Raw genomic sequence first — 21,424 nt, forward strand, 5'->3', positions numbered from 1 at the left:
GTAGGGCTGTGCTCCACGCACCCAAAGGCAGCATTTGAACATGGGAAGGTGGGGTTCAGCCACTGACTTCAATGCACTTGCTTCTTGACACCCAGTGCTGCAGAAACTCACCATACCACAGCTTCTGGCCTTGCCTGTCAGTAGAAAAGGTCCACGCAGCAGGCAGAGGACTCGGTCTTTTTTCTGCCTTCTGAGTCTCAATCCAGCCTGTGTGATTGGAAGAGTCTAATTCCTATCCAGAGCACAAGATGCCAGAGAGTCGGGGCGTGTAACACCGAGCCTGCAAGCTTGTGCAGTAGGAAGGCACTCTAATCAGGTGAGAACCAGCACAGTAGTTTCTATTCATATTTTAATTTTTTAAGATTTATTTACTTATTTTAGAGGGAGAGCACACAAAAGCAGGGGGAGGGGCAGAGGGAGACAAGCAGACTCCCCACTGGGCGAGGAGCCCCATGTGGGGCTCAGTCTCACGACCCTGAGTTCATGACCTGAGCCAAAACCAAGTGTCAGACACTTGACCAACTGAGCCACCCAGGCACTCTGGTAGTTTCTATTTTTAAAGAAAAGTGTATTTGTATGTATTGGCTTATGCTTTCCACTTTTTTTTTTTCCCCTTTACAAGTTTATGTCCTTCCCTAAGTGGTCTAGCAAAAGCCATGGCTAGTCTATTTACTCTTCAGTTTTCTTGCTGTTATTTCTTTCAAGACAGACTTGGTGGCACTAGATAGCTCCCGCGTGGAAATGGATTGTGTGTAGAGTATGTTCACACAATACGCAATATACTATGTAGTGTATGTAAATTTCCATTATCAACCTTCACTCTGTAATATTTTTTAGACTCCCATCCACCATGGCTGCCATCCGGCTTCGAGAATTTATTGACCGCCGCCCAGTGGTCCCATCCAGGTAATGTCCATCCAGATGCAGGTGCCATCCATAACTGCAGTGGGGCAGATGGACATCTGGGGGGCAGACTTGCTCACCTGCTGCTCTCTGATTGACAGACAACTGCTCCCAGAGGTTCCAGTGATGTTTCTTTGGGTTTGGGGAAAGTTTAAAAAAAAAAAAATCCCACACTCATGGCAAAATCCAAGCAAACAGGCAACTCCAAACTCCCCAAAGATTGGAAGGATATTGGTTTTTGCTTGGGAAGGGCATCAGCAAGAAGTATGAGGAGCCTCAGCCCACATTTTAGTGGAGACCCCTTTACTCTGCTTGGTATCAAACAGACTCCTTCATGCTTCTGCTATATGGGAGATGGTTGCACAGATTGAAACTAAGTAGGATTTTTACTCTTCCTCCAAATTCATAGATGGCCCAAGACTAACAAGCCCTAGATGTATTTTCTTGTGCTAAATTCATCTTGCTGAGAGATATTGGATAATAATCTAAAGACCCTAACCTCACCTTCCTTTCACCACTGGCTGTGGGGTGTGCGGAGGTTTAAAAGCTATGAAATTTCGGCAGGAACCCTCACATAGCAAGTGATTTTGGGGTCAGCCTCTTTGGGTTCATGGTTTCGAGTAAGCCTTATGTTTATTTTAGTATCTAGTTATTTTTAACAATGTTTAGTCAACAAAGATAATTCCTTCTGCTTCCAGAAATTACTGAAGGAGGGGTGGGGAAAGGATGCTGTGTTCTTACACACTTTGAGTCCTCTTTCAGAGAAACTACAGTCTACCCTTGCTTCCGGGAAACCTGCATGAGGAGGAACTGGAGGGATGGGTTCCCATATTTCCTGATTTCTGCCTCCCCACAAGCCCCTTGTCTTTCTGAGTGTGTTTGAGATCTGTCTTGTCCACTGTCGGGTTATCTAACTGTGGGTCATCTCCTGGGCAAAATGGAAACAAACCTCCCTCAGTTGCTGCTGCCTGGAGTTCTGTGGAACCAAGTCGGAGTCACGGGGCCTGGCCTAAGCCAGCCCATGGGGAGCCTGAGGGTTTAGGTGGAACGCTGTGCAGCAAGCACGGGATCCATGACGTCCTAAAACAGGGCTGGATTCTGTTCTCTGCGCTCATCCATCAGAGTCCCACGAGGTGGCAGGCCGCCTGAACTAGGCTGAGGCCCCAGCCTCCCCACCATACTCACTGTGGAGCTGGTCCTCATCTACTTGATGCCTTTCCTGCCTCTGCAACAGTAGGGGGGCCAACCCCTCAGAGGTTCCTCAGTGGTACCTCCAGGCTGTATCTCCCACGCTCTGCTGCCTGGCCCCACTCACCTATAGCAACTGCCCACTCATGTCCTCCTCCTGCCCATTCTCCAGCACACGTTCCATAAAACGTAAATTGGATCAAAGCCCTCAGTTGCATAAAACCCTGTAATCACTGCATGTTTCACAAAATCTAAACTCTGCTGGGGCCTATAAGGCCCTGCAGGAACTGGCCCTGCCCCCGCTTCGGTCTCCTCCCTCCCACTGTCTTTCCTTTGTTCCTCCAACAGGCCAGTCTCACTCACACCCAGTGCATTTTTGCTCATTTCGTTTTCACAACAGCTGTGAGGTCTAGAGGATAAACTGAGGCACAGAGTAGTTAAGTGACTGTCCCATGATCCCACAGCTAGTAAGGAATTGGCAGAGGTAGGATTTGAACCCACGAATCTGGCCCCAACATCTGTGCTCTTGATTCCTACACTTGGCTACATATCCGGGGAGGCCCCTGGGGTGGGCTCACTTGCCTCCCTCCGCCCACCATCGTCACCTCCGCGGAGCCAACTGCCACATGTAGTAGTTGCTCTGTGCACATTTGTGAACATGAATCAGTGACTATCCTGTCACAGATTGGTGTCCTGCTGCCTGGCAGTCCCTGTGGAGGCCTGACCTCCTCCTTCTGCTCAGACAATATCCAGTCCCTCCTTATGCGCCCAAACCTTGGGGCCTTGTGAGGGAAAATGGAATCACACATTGGCAGGGGCGCCTGATAAAATTAAATATTCAAGGGTTCACACAGCTCCCCTAAGAATTGTATCAGAGGCAAATATGACCTGCTGTCACCTCCAAGCGACAGGCCTGTCACTCAGATAGACTGAGGGCCGGGTTGTTTTGCAGAGCACCGGATGCTCCCGAAAAGATTGCTTCATGTGGAGTAGTCACAGCGTGGTGTGGAAGAGAAAAGATGTGGAATTTCTGTCAGACTTAAGATGGATTTTTAAAACACTGCCTGAAGTGGTCTCTCGGAGACCCAGAGGCAGCTGTGGGGGGCAGCTTTTTATGCCCAGAGCTATGGCAACCCTACCACAGATCACCAAGTATGTTCACCCCAACTCCATGAATCATTCCGGGGGGTGATGGTGTGCCCCCCACTTTACTGACAGGGGAACCTGAGGCTCCCCTCTTCCTTGAGGGGATAATCGGTCTGGGAGATGGCAGAGCAGGCATGGAGGGGTCCCATCCTCTGTGCTGACTAGCTCGTGTCCTCACTAAGTGACTCATTCCCCCGAGCCTGTTCCTGACTGGCCCAGCACTTACTCACTGTGTATGATGAGTCAGTGCCTGAATGTGGTTTTCTCTACCAGACTGTGAACCCTTGGGTAGAAGATAGTATTTATCATCACTGTGTCCCTAGCACCTGGCCCACGACAACCACCGTAGAACCTTCAATGGGGACTCGGCTCACTGAATGGAAGGCCACTCCCAGCTAACATGGCTGTGCTATTCCTTCTCCTCTTCCTCTGGTGCATGGCATCTACTTCCTGTCTGCCAGTGAGAGATTCCCAGAGTTCCTATAAAAATAGCACTGAACTCTTCTGAAAAAAAGCCATCCTGCGTACACAGAGATGACTCCAGATGCACCGCAGAGTTCAGAGAATAGGGATTGATCCATGGCTCTGGCGTTTACCAGCCAGGTGATGTTTGGAGAGCCCACCTGACTTCTCTGAGCCTCGGTCTCATGTTCTGTAACAGGGTGTTCATAATATTTACCTGGCAAGGTGACTGGGAATTAGATGAGATCACCCTCCTAAAGCCTGAGGCCCAACACAAATGTAACAAAGAACAGCAGAGTCACCTAGGAGCATGGGCCACCTCCAGCCATGGGGCCAGGCTCTTGAGGGAAGAACCCTCCTGGCCTCCCCTGTGCATACTGAATTTTGTCCGTGGCTAAGCCCAGATTTCTGCTCCAGCGACATGCACTCTCCCAGGTGACAGGTTTGCTCTTGTCTGGACAAAACACATCACCTCAAAGAGCCAAGCTGTCAGGCAGGGACTGGTAAACAATGTGTGGGGAAATCAGACAAAGCAGGACTCCTGCTCCCACCCGAGAAGGAAAGACCTTCCTACAACTCATTCAGGAATTTTGCAAGCCAAGTTAACAGATGGGTCTGAGCAGAGCTCCAATAGGGGTCCTCAGCCAGGTCTGCACCCAAGGCCCTCAGGAGAGGCCTCTGGGAACACTGGTTGACAAGCCAGGTTAGGCACTGCCCCCCATTAACCTCCTGACTGGGAGCTTTCTCCTGTTTGAGCTGAAGTTAGGCCACATGGGGAGCTTGGAAAGTCTACCCAAAGAGTTGGAGACAAAATGCACCATTCTTTCCCCAGAACTTTCTGCTTCTCCACCCAGCCCTTCTTCCCTCCAATGCCTGCTCACACACTTTCCCTTCCTCTCCCAGCTCCTGGGCCAAAACCTACCAAGAGAGACTCCCCAGGGATGGTGAGGAGGGTGTGTTACCCAGTCCTGGTAAAGAAAGGCTTCTCCATTTTCAAAACAGCTTTTGCAGACTGTGTCTAAGGACCAGTGCTTAGATTACTCACTTGTATTCAGCAGGCATTGGTTATATGCATGCTAGGGAAGAATCCATGGTCAAGACTCAGCCTACTGAAAATGGCACAGCAACTGTGAGAAACCAGTGTGGATTTGGAACCCCACTGGGGTTATTAACAAAGCATAAAATGACCCTAGGGTAATCTCTCCAAGGTAGCACTTCAGAAACGGGATGGATGCCCAAGAAAGTCCCACTCCCAGGCACTCAGAAATGTCATTTTTTCCCTATTATTGTGCCAGTTCCTCTCTCTCCACATGACTTAATCCCTGCTGTTATGTACTCTTCAGGGCTCAGTCATATTATCCTAGCCACAGGGCAAGCCCAGACAGCCTGTGGTTTTCTGAAAATCAGAGCTCCCCAAGGTCCTGTTTGCCTAGACAGACAGACCCACCCTGTTCACAGCGCTCGCCTTTCACACTCGTTGGACAGTGAGGTTCCCACCGGCCCCCACACACTCTGCTCTGATCCCAACTCTGGCCATGTCTTGGCTTCTAAAATTCCCCTCACCTAGAATCTCTTCCCCATCCTATTTGCCTGCCCCAATCCTAGGCACCCCTCCCTTGTCTGTGCCCCCACTGACACTTTATTCAGATCACTATTTCAGCACATAAAGAGCATTGTAAGGGTGAGCAGTGATTCCTAGTCAGCTCTGTATCTGCAGAACCCAGAGCGTGCAGGCCCAGTATGTGCATTCAGTAAATTCTGGTTGGCTGCCAGCCGTGGGTCAGGCTTTTGTTCATCACCCAACACAGATTTGGCGAGCTACTTCATACAAAACTATGTACCCCTTTGGACTGACTCTTCCCTTGGACTGCTGATGGCACCTACTGAGTGCTCAGAATCTGTGAAAGGTCCCCAAAGACCTACATATCACAAACTCTCTAAAGTCATCCTCCCCACATGGTCACCTGTGTCCCCTCAGTCTCCTGAGATTCAAATGGCAGCCTTCTTCCTTATGTCTGAAGCCCAAGGGCAAGCCTGTCCTTGTCTTGAACATCTCCCTCTCAGCTTCAATCTTTTCTCCCACAGTGTCCTTGGTCCTGTCCAGCCACCTTCCCACCACACAGCTCAGAGCTTCTCCATGTCCCACGTTAAATGACTACAATTACCTCCTGGCCAATCTCTGTACTTCTCATCAGACTGTCCTCCACACTGTTGTCCACACTGCCACTGGCAAAGATCTTTCTACAATAAAAATTGCCCTAAGTCATTAACCTTCTTAAAAATGCTACTAAGATTCCCTGTCACCTACGTAAGTGGTTCTCAACCTTTCAAGACACAACGCTCCCTTTATTTTGTAATGTTCCTACTGCTTTTCCAAAATAAAATCTGCAAATAACATAATCCAACTATACATAATTCTAATATAACCACATAACTCAGTGACTATAATCTGAAAGGAAAAGGAATTGATTATAAAATAAGATGTCTTTCAAAAGGTGAGGTCTGGGGACCACGGCGCCCTCACCAAGCCTCACCTTGCCTCCCCCCAGCTCTGGGGTTCAGCTGTTTGCCCTGTCTCACCTTCACACCCAGAAACACTTCCTACCCACTTTGTGCCTCAAAACCTCCTCAAAGCCCAACCTTCCCCAGCAGGGCTAGGCTTCCTCCTCCAGCCCACAAGCGCCCTGTGCCCCATCCTAGTGCCTATTCATTTCTTGCCCCATACACTTAATCAACGCAGTTTAAAAAAACAAAAACAAAAAACTTATGAAAGTTTGTAAACCTACCCAAAGTAGGAAAAAACAGTATAAGGAACCCCCATTTATCCATTTTCACATTTTGACGATTATCAGCATTTGCCCCCATGGTCTTATATATCCTCTTATTTCTTTTTCTGGTAATTTGAACCTAATACCTGACACGTCGAGTATTTCCTTATGAATCTTGAGAACCAAATTCTGGAAAACGGGTAACAGAAGATGCTCCTGTCAAGAAATTCCACGGATTTAGGGACCAAGGGCAAAGTGCGTGGATATTTTATTAGGACCACAGCTGCACTCTTCTGTAAAGAACTAATTCTTTTTTTCCTTTTATCACCTTCTTACTTTCTCCACTAGTATATTCATCGCTCATCGAGGAAAGGACGTCCAAGGATGGTACCCCGGGCAGGTGGCAAGAGTCCATTCTGATTCTAGTGTGAAGAGACCTCCCAGGTGAGACACCTTCCCAAATCTTCATTTTCAAAAATTTCACTAAAGTGAGAAGCACAAGTGGAAAAAAAAAATGGGAGTCACAATTTGTAGTCATAATAATAATAACAATAAATAATAATAATAATTGTTATTTAATAGATTCAAAACGTTCAGAAGGAAATACACCAAACTGTTAACAATGGCTTTTTCTGAATGGTAAGATGGTGGTATTTGTATTTTTATTTTTTAACTTTTTCTCCATTTTCCAGATTTTCTCTAATGAACATACATTACTTTTATAATCAACAATAAATATAGAATGTTATGAAATCATCAAAGAAATTTAAGAAACACCATGAGTTCAGAGTTTCACCTTGTACAAAAAACTTACCCTTCCTGAGACTCAGTTTCCCTCTCAGAAAATTGTGAATTTGGCCTAAACAGTTCTGCATTTCCAGATATGATTTTTAACAAGAAGAAAAGGAAAAAATAAGAAAACAGTCACTTGGATGTTATTTTCTAGTTTGGGGAGGCTAGAAACCACAGTAGTTAGGAGCTGCAATTTGAGTTAACTTTTGAAATGGCTGATCTTGGGCAAGTTTAAATCCTCCTCTGGGAATCAGTTGCCTTATCTGTTAAATAAAATATTGTCATAAAATTCCAGAACATAGCAAGCACTTGAAATATGAGTGCTATTATTTTGACTTCATCATCTAATGTATTTTACAAATTTCTTCAGTTAATTGCCTTCGATATAGTCAACTCCTCATTATCCTCATGCAAAGAAAAAGGAGCCATGGCATCTACAAAGCAGCACAGAGTCTTAATTTAATAGAAGATCAAACTAGAAGTAGCGTTAGAGGTCATTCTGATCCAGTTAAGTGAGTAAGACGCAGCCCAGAGAAGTGACATATCTTGCCCGAGGTACAGTTGGTTGGTATGAAAGCTGGTACTTGGAACTATACACATTTTCTGATTCTCAGTTCAAGGCCCTTTGTTCTAATTCAGATACACAGTATGTTAAACTCTCGTCGGGGCTGGCCCCATCCCCAGGCACTCTCCCCATGTGCTCTGTGGGTTCTGATGACCACCCGACTCCAACACCCAGTCCGTGAATGTCAGTCCTCTTCCTCACAGGACAGCTCAGGCAAAGGGAACCTGGACTCTATTTCTACTTGACTCTGGCAAGACTAGCGCCTGCCCAAGATCAGCCTTCAGGGGAAAACTTAGTGCAGATGCCAGTCAGTGACTTTAGTAAGCTTCTAGTTAAAAATAAGAAGGAAAAGACAAGCCCCTGAGCACTCCCCGCCCCCCCCCCCAAAAAAAAACAGGAAATAAGGCAGTTCTTGGGACAAATCCTAACTTCAGTTTTTGTAGTTGTAGTATAACTTGATAGGTGTCTCTGGCATAACTTCCCCAGATATATTCCTCTACCAACTTAACGATTCCAGTATTAGAATCCGATCCTTTGAATGAAAGTCTTGTCTTCAGGATACTGATGTATTACTTGAAAATGGCGACTATTCTGGTTCCATAGAAACACCCAAGGCAAAGGCAGAGTGGGTTACCAGTCCTGCAGGGGTAAATCTAGGGACAATCACCAAGATGTGGTTCAGAAGCCACAGCTCTCAGTGGCACAGAAGTGACCAGACGTCAGGGATGGTTACACAGAACCCAACCTCACAAAAAACTGACCTGTTCATCAGGCAGCTAATGTTTGACAGGGAAGTGGGGGGGGCATGCTTTTGTACGGAAAGGAGTGCTCCTGCCCACCATTTAAGGTGCCCACTTTACAAGACCAAGTGCCTATTAAGCATGAAATAAGAGCAGGTAGAAGTGGGTGGGAATTTTCGGTGCTTCTCCAAGCTTATGCTCCACGGAGCACCATCCACCCACCAGCCGTTCCCACCCCTCCCCCGACCAGTACCACATTCACACCGTCACATTCTCGCCCTTACTTTTTTCTGAACTTCAGGCAGAACCTATTCATTTCTGCTAAACAGTCTTCAAAGGAGGCCCATTATAATCAAGTTTTTACCCAAATATGGAATCACAATACATTATGATTATATAGTTTCAGTCACCTCGTTTAAGTGTGATTAATCATGGTGATCCCATCAAGTAAGACTACATCCTACTATTAAATGATGGGGTTTAGATGTTCCTAAATGTCACCCAACATCTAATATTTTTCACACCTAGAGCCGCTCACTTCATATATTTTAAGTTTAAAAATACCCATGTTGGGGTGCCTGGCTGGCTCAGTCTCTAGAGCGTGTGACTCTTGGTCTCTGGGTCATGAGTTCAAGTCCCACATTGGGAGTAGAGATTTTAAAAAAGTAAAATAAAGCAAAATTTAAAAATATGCATGTTTATTACAACATTCAGAAAACATTAATAAAAAAAGAAATGAAATTACCCATAATGTCATCACTCAGAGATAGATAATCATGCAGAACATTCCAGATCTACACAAAATGGAATGAATAGTATTTTGAAACCCTTTTTTATCCCCCCCAAGTTTATTGAGATAGTGTCGACATATAACATTGTATTTGTTTAGGGTGCACAACATAATGATTTAATATATGTACCTATTGTGAAATGATTACTACAATAAGTTTAGTTAATATCTATCACCTGATATAGTTGCAAATTTTTTCACTAATGATGAGACTTTTGAGATCTACTATCTTTGCACCTTTCAAATATACAATATAGTATAATTAACTATAATCACCATATAGGACATTACATTTCCAGAACTTATTTATCTGGAAGTTTGTCCCTTTCGACCTCTTTCACCCATTTCCCCCATCCCCCAACTCTGCCTCGGGCAATCACCATTCTGTTCTCTTTTTCTATGCGTTTGGTTTTTTTATATTCCACATATAAGTGAGATCATACAGTACTCGTCTTTCTCTATCTGACATTTCATTTAGCACAATACCCTCAAGGTGCATCCATGTTGCAACAAATGGCAGGTTTTCCTTCTTTTCATGGCCGAGTAGTATTCCATTTTATATACATGTACAATATCTCCATCCATTCATCCATCAATGAACACTTAGATTGTTTCTATGTCTTGGCCATTGCAAATAATGCTGCAATGAACGTGGGGGTGCAGCTATCTCTTTGAGATAGGGATTTCATTTTCTTCTGATAAATACCCAGAAGTGGAATTGCTAGATCATATGGTAGTTCTATTTTTAATGTTTTGAGGAACCCACATACTGTTTTCCACAGTGGCTACATCGGTTTGCATTCCCAACGGTGCACAAGGGTTCCTTTTTCTTGCCAACACTTCTTATCTCTTGCCATTTTGATAATAGCCATTCTAACAGGTGTGAGCTGATAGCTCATTGTGGTTTCACTTTGCATTTCCCTGACAATTAGTGACTTGGAGCACTTCTCATGAACCTGTTTGCCCTCCGTATGTCTTCTTTGGAAAAAAAGGTCTATTCATATTCTCTGCCCATTTTTTAATCAGATTGTTTTTTTGCTATTGAGTTGAAGGAGTTATTTATGTATTTTGGATATTAACTCCTTATCAGGTAATATGATTGGCAAATATTTTCTCCCTTTCTGCAGGTTGTCTTATTTTGTTGGCTTCCTTTACTGTGCAATAAAAGCTTTTTAGTTTGATGTAATACCATTTATTTTTGTTTTTGTTGCCTTTCCTTTTGGTGTCAAATCCAAAAATAATCCTTGCCAAGACTGATGTTAAGGAATTTACTCCCTGTGTTTTCTTCTAGGAGTTTTATGGTTTTAGGTTTTAGGTCTTACCTTCATGTCTTTAACCTATTTTAAGTTGATCTTTGTGTATGTTATAAGATAGTTTTATCTGTTGCATGTGGCTTTCCAGTTTCCCAATACTACTTATTGAAGAAACTATCCTTTCCCCATTGTATATTTTTGGTTCCTTTGTCATAAATTAATTGACCACATAGACGCGGGTTTATTTCTGTGTTCACTATACGGTTCTGTTGATCTATGTGTCTATTTTTATGCCAATAGTATACTGTTTTTGATTACTATAGTTTATAATATGAAATCAGGAAGCATGATTTCTCCCCTTTGTTCTTCTTTCTCAAGATTGCTTTAGCTATTTGAGGTCTTTTGTGGGTCCATATAAATTTTAGGATTCTTTGTTCTAGTTCTATGAAAAATGTCTGAAATTTTGATAGGGATTGCATTGAAAATGTAGGTTGCTTTGATAGTATGACCATTTTAGCAATATTAATTCTTCCAATTCGTGAGCACAGAATATCTTCCCATTTATTTGTGTTTTCTCCCATTTCTTTTATCAATGTCTTAGAGTTTTCAAAGTATACGTCTTTCATCTCCTTGGTTAAATTTACTCCTAAGTATTTTATTGTTTTGATGTAATTGTAAATGAGTTTGTTGTCTTAATTTCTCTGATAGTTCCTTTTTAGTGCATAGAAATGCAATAAATTTTTGTATATTGATTTTGCAACTTTACTGAATTCCTTTATTAGTTCTAAGAGGTTTTTTGTGGAGTCTGTAGGGTTTTCCACATACAGATCATGTTATTTGCAAATAGAGACAGTTTTACTTCTTATTTTCCTATTTGAATACCTTTTATTTTTTTTCCTTGCCTAGTTGCTGGACGGAACTTCCAATACTATGTTGAATAAAAGTGGTGAGAGTGAGCATTCTTGTCTTATTCCTGATCTTAGAGGAAAAGCTTACAGCTTTCCACCTTTGAGTATGATGTTAGCTGTGAGCTTGTCATATATGGCCTTTTATTATGCTGAAATATGTTCCCTTGATACCCACATTGTTAACAGTTTTTTATCATGAATAAATGTTGAATTTTGTCAAATGCTTTTTTGCATCTATTGAGATGATTGTATGATTTTTATACTTCAATTTGTTAATGTGGCTTATTTTGTTGATTGATTTGCTGATGTTGAACCTTCTTTGCAGCCCTGGAATAAATCCCACTTGATCATGGTGTATGATCCTTTTAATGTATTATTGAATTCAGTTTGATAATATTTTGTTGATTGAAACCTTGTTTTGTATAAGAGTTTTCTGAAGATAATTCACATCCCATACAACTCATCAGTTTAAAGTGTTCAATTCAACTCAAACCTTTTTTTAAACCTAATTCTGTATTGCAGACTTTTTCCCATCTCAAAATTCATAATTCTACAGCATCACTTTTAGTGGTGGTGGGGCATTCTTGTATATGACCATATCATTTTCTAAATAATCCCCCCTTTTTTTACGTGAAGATTGTATCCACTCTTTTATTATCATAAAATATTTTGGTGAGCATTCTAGGAGCTAGGTCTTTGTTGATATCCCTAATTTCTGGAGTTGCTGCAACAAGGTATATGCATTTTTTAAAGATATCAGTCCTCATCACCAAAGTATTCTCCAACAAGTTGTCCAGTGAATATGTACTCCCACAAGTGCATGAAGATATTCCCCCATTACATTTTGATTCTTCTTTATTTTTACCTTCAGAGGGTAGTTATCTCAGTGGAGGTACAGGAAAGTTACAACTGATTTCAGGTTCATCCAACACCAGTTCGCACCATAGGGGTGAGTCTGGTCAAAAGAAAGTATCAGTTCCTTGAGGGAACCAAATGTCCATAGAAAAATTACAATGGGAAAGGGCATTGGGAGATCTGGAGTACAGGAAGTTGCCACGCATGAGCAGACCCAGCAGAAGGTTTGATGCAGGTCACCTTCTGCAACCTGTGATTGGGGAGGAGGAGGGATGCTAAAGTGGAGGAGCAGGGGACTGGAATCCCTGAGCCACCGCCTGAAAACTGTTGGGCTGACCCTTGAGCTATGGAGTCTTGCCGATAGTATCTTGGTTGCCTCCTGATCACTTCCAGAGAATAGATCTCAGCTGATGAGAACATGGAATGCTTTTCTTCTACTGGGTGTCAGCAAGCTCTTTCTATTTTCATTTAGACCTCTCATAGACTTGACAATCCCACCCAAGAGAAAAAGTCAGTATCAGCCTCAACTAGACCAAGAAACTCTCATTCGATATATTTGTTTCCGAAGACATTCAAAGCCCACTGAACCATGGTATAAAGAAACCACCTACCAAAGAGACTATTCTCTGCCATTTTACAAGATTGGTAAGTTGGGTCAACTGCTCTTACTCTCTCAGATCAACCTTGCCTAGGATGAGCCTCTCTCATGCCTGCCATCAGGGACCAGTCAAGTTGAGGGAGGGTGTTCACGTGTGTCTAGTGCAGGAAGAAGAATTTAGAGGCTGGCCCACGGGCTGCTTCCTCCTCTCCTCTTTTTCCTAGTTCCCTATAGAATTCAAGGATAAAAATGCACAAATGTCCTTGGTAGGAAGCCGGCTCAAGTGTGACTACTTCTCATTGAGCCCCTTGTTACTCAATTTTTATCAATTAACAATTAGGAATTAACAATTCCTTATTGTGCCTAAATGTATTGTTAAAGGAACTTTTTTCTTTCTTACTTTCCCATTTTAAATAGCTTTATGACAATTATTTGACATTTGGAGGCATGTTTCAAAAATTCTAATTTCCCTCTACGTTGCAACATGTGTGAGTATGAAGGGCCAAGCCCCCCCCATGTGACCTTGGGTGTACACACGTGGACACTGATGTAGACATTACTTGTATTCCTGTTGTCACTGATGCTTTGAATTTTAGCAAGTGGGAGGAGTTGCTGCATTGACAGACTTTCTAAATGAGTAAACCCCACTATTTCTGGGGCTCTTACACTGAGGCAGATACGTATTTTGTCCTCCTAAGAGCTCTTAGGTAAGTGTATTACTTTCCCATTTTACAATAAAGAAGATCAAGTTCAGAGACAATTAATTAAGCAGCCCCAGATCACAGTGCAGTAGGTAGGAGAAGCAGAATTCAGACCAAAGCTATTTGAGACATAGGATTCTGTGCTTGACCCTTAAGCCTTACTGTCTTTGTCACAGCTGAGAGTCACTTGCATTACTATTTATTTAATATTTTTCTTTCTTTTTGCTTGAATAAGAATAAGAAAATGAGTAGAAGGATGGTGGGGGGAGTGGCTGGGGGTGAGAAGGATTGGCCCTTCCTTCTGTTCTCCCCTGAAAAGGGCAGAAGCCCAGATGGAGTACTAGGCCAGGTCCCAAGGGAACCAGGAACAACAGCAAGGAAGATGAGAAGCCAATGGAACCGGGCAATCTCCAGACAGTGGAGCCATGGGGAGGGGGCAGTAGATGAAGCCAGATGGGCCGGATATGGGGGGAGGCATCTGGCATAAGAGGTTACCTACCAGCAGTGCAAAGCTGGGGTCTGGGAGGGGAGAGAAGGTTGGAGCTGAGAAGGCAGCTGAGGGGAAAGGAGTTGGTAGCTAAGACGAGCTCATTTAGGGAAGGAGGTGCCAGGAGGGAGTGAGGCATGGTGGAGGTTGGGGTCTCCCAGGGGGCCCTGGGAGGTCTGTATTAAAAGGAGCCGGGGTGGGTGGGGGTGCAGGTTAGGGGCTGAAGGATGAGGCCTAGGGGAGACAGAAGTCAGCAGGGGCTGAGCAGCTGAAAAGAAGAGGTGGTCAGGAGGTGTCAGCAGGGCTCCTGTCCCCACAGAACCGGCTAAGCAGCTTGCCTTTTCAAAACTGACCAAGTATGAAGTCAGCTTCCCTCCCATGTGGGAATCTGGGTGGGCCTTGAGTTACCGAAGTGATAGTAAACAGGACCTTCTTTACAATTCCTCTGCTATGAGGGAATCCAGTTAGACACAAAAGGTTTTCTCCCTGGCTTGTTTTAGACAACAGTTCCTAAGTGTTTCCAAACCAAGAGAACCAGGTGAGTGTTTAGCAAAGCAGTTTGATATTTATCATCTCCTGTGCCCCTAGCACTGTGCTGGGTGCCATGGGAGGAGGTGAATGCAAGTCCGGGCTCTGACCTCAGCCACGGGGAGTTCCCAGTCTGATCAGGAAGATGAAGCATCATCAGCCTATCAGTGAATGATTAAGAAGCAACTAACAGAGCAGGAAGATGGGTTCGAGAACATGCAGCCATGGGACCCAAGCTGGGCCCCGCTGGATGAGGTCCGAGGCAGAGAAGTGGTGCACACAGCAGACAGGGACATTGCAGCCAGGAGCATGGTGGCAGGGGGTGGGGTTGAGCCTTGTGGAGTGTGGGGGAGCAGGGAGCACTCCAGACATGGAGGACGCTGGCCTGCCTGGGCCAGGCAGGAGGAGGAGGAAGTGGGGTCACATGTGGTTGGCAGAGTAGAACAGAATGGCTAGAACTGAAGAGGCACTCAAGGAGTGAGTCTGGAAAGTTGGATTTGGACAATCAGAGCCATCTTAGGACCCAGTCAAGGGAGAACCCAGGTGGCTTCAGAGACTGTCGGTCAGTCGGCCTGCTCAGGACAGGTTCAAGAAGACACGACTAGACTACACCGGCAGTCAGGCAGGATGGATCTGTGGAAGGGTGGGCAGGACTCAGGCCTTGGGGACTGCAGGCTTGCACATTCTAGCTCTGCAGTGTCAGGCAGGACACTCAGCTCCTCTGAACTTGTCTGTGCCTCAGCAAAGGGGAGATTCAAAGTCCATATTTTAGGATAGCTGTTAGGATTTAAAATATCTGTCCTGTGCCCAGAACTGTGCTAAGTGGTATGCACATGTGTGTATACACTCGTGGTTGCAATGAGTCTTAACAGCTCCCGTGAAGGAGGTATTATTATTTACTGCATGTAACAGAAGAGAAAACTGAGCCTTAGGGACTTTAGGAAACTTCCTCAAGCTGTTAAGTCATCAATCCAGGTCATCCAGATTTGTCACGTTCCCAACCCTTGCTCTTAAATTGAACTGAGACTTCATGGGAAGTGGAAAGGAGACTCATGTGGCATATCATTTGGAGTGGGAAAGGACAGTATTAAGAGAGAATTCATGAGAGTGAAATTAAAGCTCAGCCTTCCACTTCTACGGCAGGATTGTTGGTGCCTGTGATGGAGATAACAGTTTTCAGCAGAAGAGGTGTCAAGTTGGCATCTGTAGACAACTGAGAATAAGGTGCTGGAAAGTGCAGGCAGGAAACCTAAGACAGGAACAGGGTCAGATAGTCCCTTCCTCAGTGAGATTTGAAGTCTGACCAATTCAAGAGGTAATTTATGTTGAAATATTCACTGCTCCATTCATTGAACCACTGATTGAGTGCGTATTAGTTATCTCTTGTGGAGTAATGTATCATTCCAAAACCTAGTGACTTACAAGATAAATGATGATGATTTTTATCTTTTAGCTGGGCACTTCTGGCTCAAGGTACCAGCCAGATGTCAGCAAGTGCTGCATCATCTGAAGCCTTGACCGAGGCTGGAGGACCCACCTCCAAGGTGGCTCATTCACATGGGTGTCACTCACATGCTGGCTGGTGACAGGGGCCTCCATGCCTCTCCAAGTGGGCTCCCCACAGGGGTGTCAAGTGTCCTGCAAGCATGGCAGTTAGCTTCCCTAGAATGGGCAATCTGAGGTGAAGGGGGGAATTTCCAATGCCTTTTATGACCTAGGCACAGAAGTCACACACTGTCACTTCTAAGGTGTCCTACTGGTCACACATAGCCAGCTCTGAGGCAGTGTGCAAGGGCATTACATAAGGCATGGATACCAGGGGGTGAGAATGACTGGGGTCCATCTTGGAAGCTGGCAACCATAAGATGATTCGCTCATTGACACCATTATGAACTAGCCACTGTGCTGTCTGGTGGGGCTAGACAAGATACCTGCTCTCACGGAGCTGACATCCTTTGGGGAGGGGGTGAGGTACAGAGCATAACCAAGTACATTTTTTAAAAATTATAGGCTGTAGTAGTGCTGTAAGGGAAATAAGCAGGGTGATAAGTGTAGCTAAAGGAGGTTACTTTTAATAGTGCAGTCAAGGAAAACCTCTGTACAATTTTAGCTGAGCCCTGGAAAATAGTAATGAGTCACATAAAGAGCATTTAAAGGAGCAGTAAGTGCAAAAAGCTTGAAAGTGGAAAAGGCCTCAGCATGTTTGAGGAACAGAAAGGAGGCAGCATAGCTGGTGTGTAGTCAGTGAGGGTACGCGTGGTAAGATGCCTGGATTCCAGTCCAAGCACAAAGGGAAGATCTGGAAGGGTTCCAAAGAGAGGAGAAAGCTCTCATTTGTATTTTTAAAAGATCACTCTGGCTGCTGCTGAGACCCTGTTTGGAGGTGAACAGGAGGTAGGGCACGAAGACCAGTGAGGAAACTGTTTACTAGTTTAGAACAGAGACGATGGTGGCTTGGAGCAGCAGGGAAGATGAAAAAGAATGAATGGATTCCAGAGATATTTTGGAGATGACATCAGCTGGGCTTGGTGATAGATCTGCTGTCGAGAGCATTTTCATTCATTCATCTATATTCTCTCAGTAAATAATTTGAGAGCCTACTTGTTTGCCAGGCATTGTGCAAGGTTTTGGCAATACCACATCAAGCAAAATAGACACATTTCTACATTCAAGAAGCTTCAGTGGGGAACCAGGACAGAAATAAGCATAAAATTTCACCTGCCATAAATGCTATGAAGTAGAGTTTATGTGATGCTATAGGAGCACTTAACAAGTCAGAAAGGGACAACAGGTCTCTGAGGAAATGAGCTAGATGTTCACTAGGCAAGGAGTGGGGAAGAGCTTCACAGAGAGTACAGCATGTGCAAAAACCCTGTGGTAGGGGCATGACATGTTTGAGGAACTAAAAAAAATAAGAAGAAGAATGTGCTAAAGCACAGAAATCAGGAAGGGTGGAGCAGGATGTGGCTCGAGAGATGTAACAAGGGGAGGTTTACAGGTCATTTTCAGCTCTGGCACCTCTAGCCTGAGATTAATGGGAAACCATTGAAAAGTTTGAAGGAGGGTGGATGTGCCATGATTAAAAAGTGCATTTTGGAAAGATTGCTCTAACTGTGGAGAAGGAAAAGGAGGCAGGGTGCGGAGTCGGGTGGGGCAGAGATTGAATATGGTGAGTCAGGAGCCATGGCAGCGGTTAGGCTAAATGTTCTTAACCTCGGTGACATCACTTTTAGCAATCCAGATGCCCAGGACAGACCCAGACCAATCAAACCAGGATCTCCTGGTGGGAGGGGGTAGTCCCAAGCATCAGTAACTTAAAAAACTCCCCAGGTTATTCCACCATGCAGCCAAGTTTAGGAAGCAGTGGTTTTGGCAAGTGATGATCGCTGGTAGCAGTAGAGAATTGGATGGATTTGCGAGATACTTGGTTGGCGATTATTTTGTAAACAACAATCAGGCAGGCAAAGCCTGGTCTGCAAGAGACCCAGCAGAGAGAGGTCATAAATCTGAGCACTGAGAGAGAACACAGCAGGGGCTGACTCAAGTGTTTGTTTGAATCAAGAAACTGACTCCTTGAAGGAGTCTTTGGGGGAAGGGCTTCTCACAAAATAAGATGGATAGGAAGTTGTGTATCAAGGTGTGGGGTTTTTTCTCTTGACCATTTGACCAGCCTTTGTGATCAGATTTTAAGGGCAGGGCTTATGTCTCGATTAGCACTGATTTGCATTTCATGTTCAGTTCTTATTTCTTTTTGGGAATTGGTGAGAAACATTAAATATAGGTCATGATAGATCACAGTTATCACTCAAGAAATTCTTCTTCAGTAAAAATTCCTTCTCAGCACATAGGGGTTCATTCATTTATTTAGGAAACATTTATTAAGCACAAACTATGTGCAAGACACAGTGTAAGATATGAAGACTCCATCCTCAGAGAACTTACAGCTTAGGAGGATAGAATGGCCCCTCAGACAAAAGTTGCCCTTGTATTATTCACCCTGGAGCCAAATACTTAAAAGAACTCATTCTTCAAAAATAAAACATATGCTCTCAATAGCAGTGTGACCCTTAGACTCTCTGACCTTCAGTTCTCTCATCTGCAAAAAGGACTAAAAATAGTATCTACCTAACAAAACTGAGATATCCATATAAAGACTTCAGCATTCTGCTTGTATGTAACATTTATAAGCCTTCAAAGCTAAGTGATCAAAGAATCAGCATGTGCCATAATAAATACTTGTAAAAAACAAACAAAACAAACAAAAAACCTAATGCAATGGAATTGTATCTTATACAGGGATTCAGTTCTAAAATCAGTGCATAAGGTAGTAATTACATATAATCAAAGTTGTCCTTGCAAATCTCTTAAATTGTTCAAAGTGATAATATTAAATGATATTAAATTATTAAAGTAGCTGGAATAAATGGGATTCAGCAAGTTGGTTACATTTTGTCTGTAGTTCTCAATTAATTATTCATTTTATTTTTACTAAATGATGACTTTCAAAGAAGTCACCCCACAATTCCACATGAACAATAATTTCACTTTATCAAATGGTAAGGAAATCCCCAAAATCATTTCACATGTCCTTTCCATAGTATTCCCCACCCCCAAATATGCATAGCATATTTCAGGCTTGATAGCATCCACTGTCTGTGGGCATGGAGACTCAGAAGGAATCCCCCAAAAGTTTGTTGAATTTACCTCATTAAATGAGTGGGTCATTCCACTCCACGGCAACTCTGACAGCAAGGATCACTAAGGCTGGTGAGTGGGATTCCTCATACTCCTTAACTGCTTAGATTTATTTCCCTGGAACACAATGTAACCCTCCAGAAGGTCAGAGTTGCTATTTTAACCCCACCATAAGCCTTGGAAAGTCAAATCGTTGCTTGTTTCAGACAGGTACACACTTTACTAAATTAGATTTAAAAAATCCTTCCAGGGATGGCATTTCTGGTCCTACTCCTGGGTTTGATGAAATGTTATCCATTCTTAATATCAAGAAATGTTTGTATCTTTCAATGCTATTGAAGTGCTGTGGCAGGTGGAGGAGAGCAGGGAAAAGATCAGGGACTTTGGGGCCAGATACTCCTGGGTCAGGTCCCCTCATAATCCTATGAACTTGGGCTAGTTCATTAATCTCTCTGAGATGGTGACACCATCAGTGAGTGAGCCTGTGAGGATTACTGTGGATATTAATATAAGTAAAGCACTGAACACTGTGCATAACGCTACACATAATATAATTGTGTTACGATGCTATCACCAAAACGCTGCTCTTTGGTTCATCAAGATGATTGACATATTTAACCTCCAGCTGTCCTCGAAAGCTCACCTTTGGACAAGCAGAACTGTCCATTATTGTAGATAAGAGGTTATAAAGTACAAGGGAACTCCAGTGGGTATGAATTTAGGGATGGTAACAACTGAAGTTTGACACAAACATCATACAAAGTGGCCCGTAAATAATGTAGGGTTTAAATGGTTTGGGGGTCTAAAATTAGGATGTCAAAATGCAAATTTATATGATTGATTTAATTTCATTTACTTTTGGGCATAATAGAGCGATAGGCCTCTTGATCAGAGACTGAAACACAGAAATAACCTTTTGACAAGTCCTTTTCTCCCACATCTTTTACATATATTCTTTTGTCTTAAATCCGCCAAATTGTTTTGTTATTGCACACAATTGTTGTTGACAGTATGTTAAAATTTAGGAGTAAATGGTCTTAAAATAAATCATTAATTTGTTTTAAATTCCAGATTGGGACCAGAAATTAGCCACAGTTTCATCAAATCCTAGACCACTAAATTCACTACCAGAGTTCTACTGTTGTGAAGAGAGGCAGCTTCGGAAGAAAACCTTTTAAATTTAAAATAACCATGGCATTCAAACAAAACAACATTTGGAGTTCTTAGGTGACTCCTTTAGATTAAAATAATAACAGAACTACTTCTGATTTAAGTGTGTATCCAGATGGCTATAATCCTGAAATATTTACATGTTGCAAATTCTTTTCAGAATGAGGGTGATCAGCCTAGGGCAGGGAATCAAGAGTCAAGTTTAAGAGAACTTGTCATCTGTTCTCACATCAGCCCCAACACCAGTATCATTGCTGGTGCTGACAAACCATCTTACATTTAATCCAATTGTTGTACAGGAGACTGGGTAAGAATATAATCTACTCAATAACTGCATCACTCACTGTTGGAAAAAAAAAAAGAAAAAGAAAAAGAAGAACCTGGGGATGTAGCCAAGAAGGAAGACTGCCAGCACAACAGACCCTACAGATGCTCTGGATGTGGAAAACCAGATATGTCTTAGGGCTGTAGTGAGCTATGAGACTGGTAAAAATCAAAAAGGATTAATTGAAAGTCTGTACACAGAGAGTTAATACCCTTATCTGAACAACTGGACATCAATTCCCCAAGCAAAAAGCTAGAGGGTCTTTTCTAAAGAAACGAATGATCCCAAAGAAAAGATTCCTACATTCTGACCCCTAGTAACCCCCCAACATACAAGTTGGTTCCCTACTCAACACCCCAAAGTGAAGCCTACCAGTTGAAAAACTTTATATGGAAAACTTTATATGGATAGAAAGGCAAAGAAGATTATTGTTTTAAAAGAGACATAGAGGGGCACCTGGGTGGCTCATTCGGTTAAGTGTCTGACTCTTGGTTTCTGCTCGGGTCATGAGATCAAGCCCTGCATCAGGCTCCACACCCAGAGTGAAGTA

At 43.4% G+C, this 21,424-nt stretch overlaps 1 protein-coding gene across 1 annotated transcript; it reads left to right on the forward strand.

The window, feature by feature from the left end:
• Positions 1-850: 850 nt before the first annotated feature.
• Positions 851-20,606, forward strand: CUNH1orf100 (chromosome unknown C1orf100 homolog). The gene is given in 5 exon segments (XM_035011038.1): positions 851-906; positions 6,816-6,911; positions 12,843-13,015; positions 20,451-20,532; positions 20,534-20,606. Coding segments are annotated over 5 exon segments (480 nt in total).
• The last annotated feature ends 818 nt before the right edge of the window (positions 20,607-21,424 follow it).

Source organism: Mirounga leonina, unplaced genomic scaffold (assembly GCF_011800145.1).
Source record: "Mirounga leonina isolate KUSES-001 unplaced genomic scaffold, KU_Mleo_1.0 Mir_154, whole genome shotgun sequence".
Lineage (NCBI taxonomy): Eukaryota > Metazoa > Chordata > Mammalia > Carnivora > Phocidae > Mirounga > Mirounga leonina.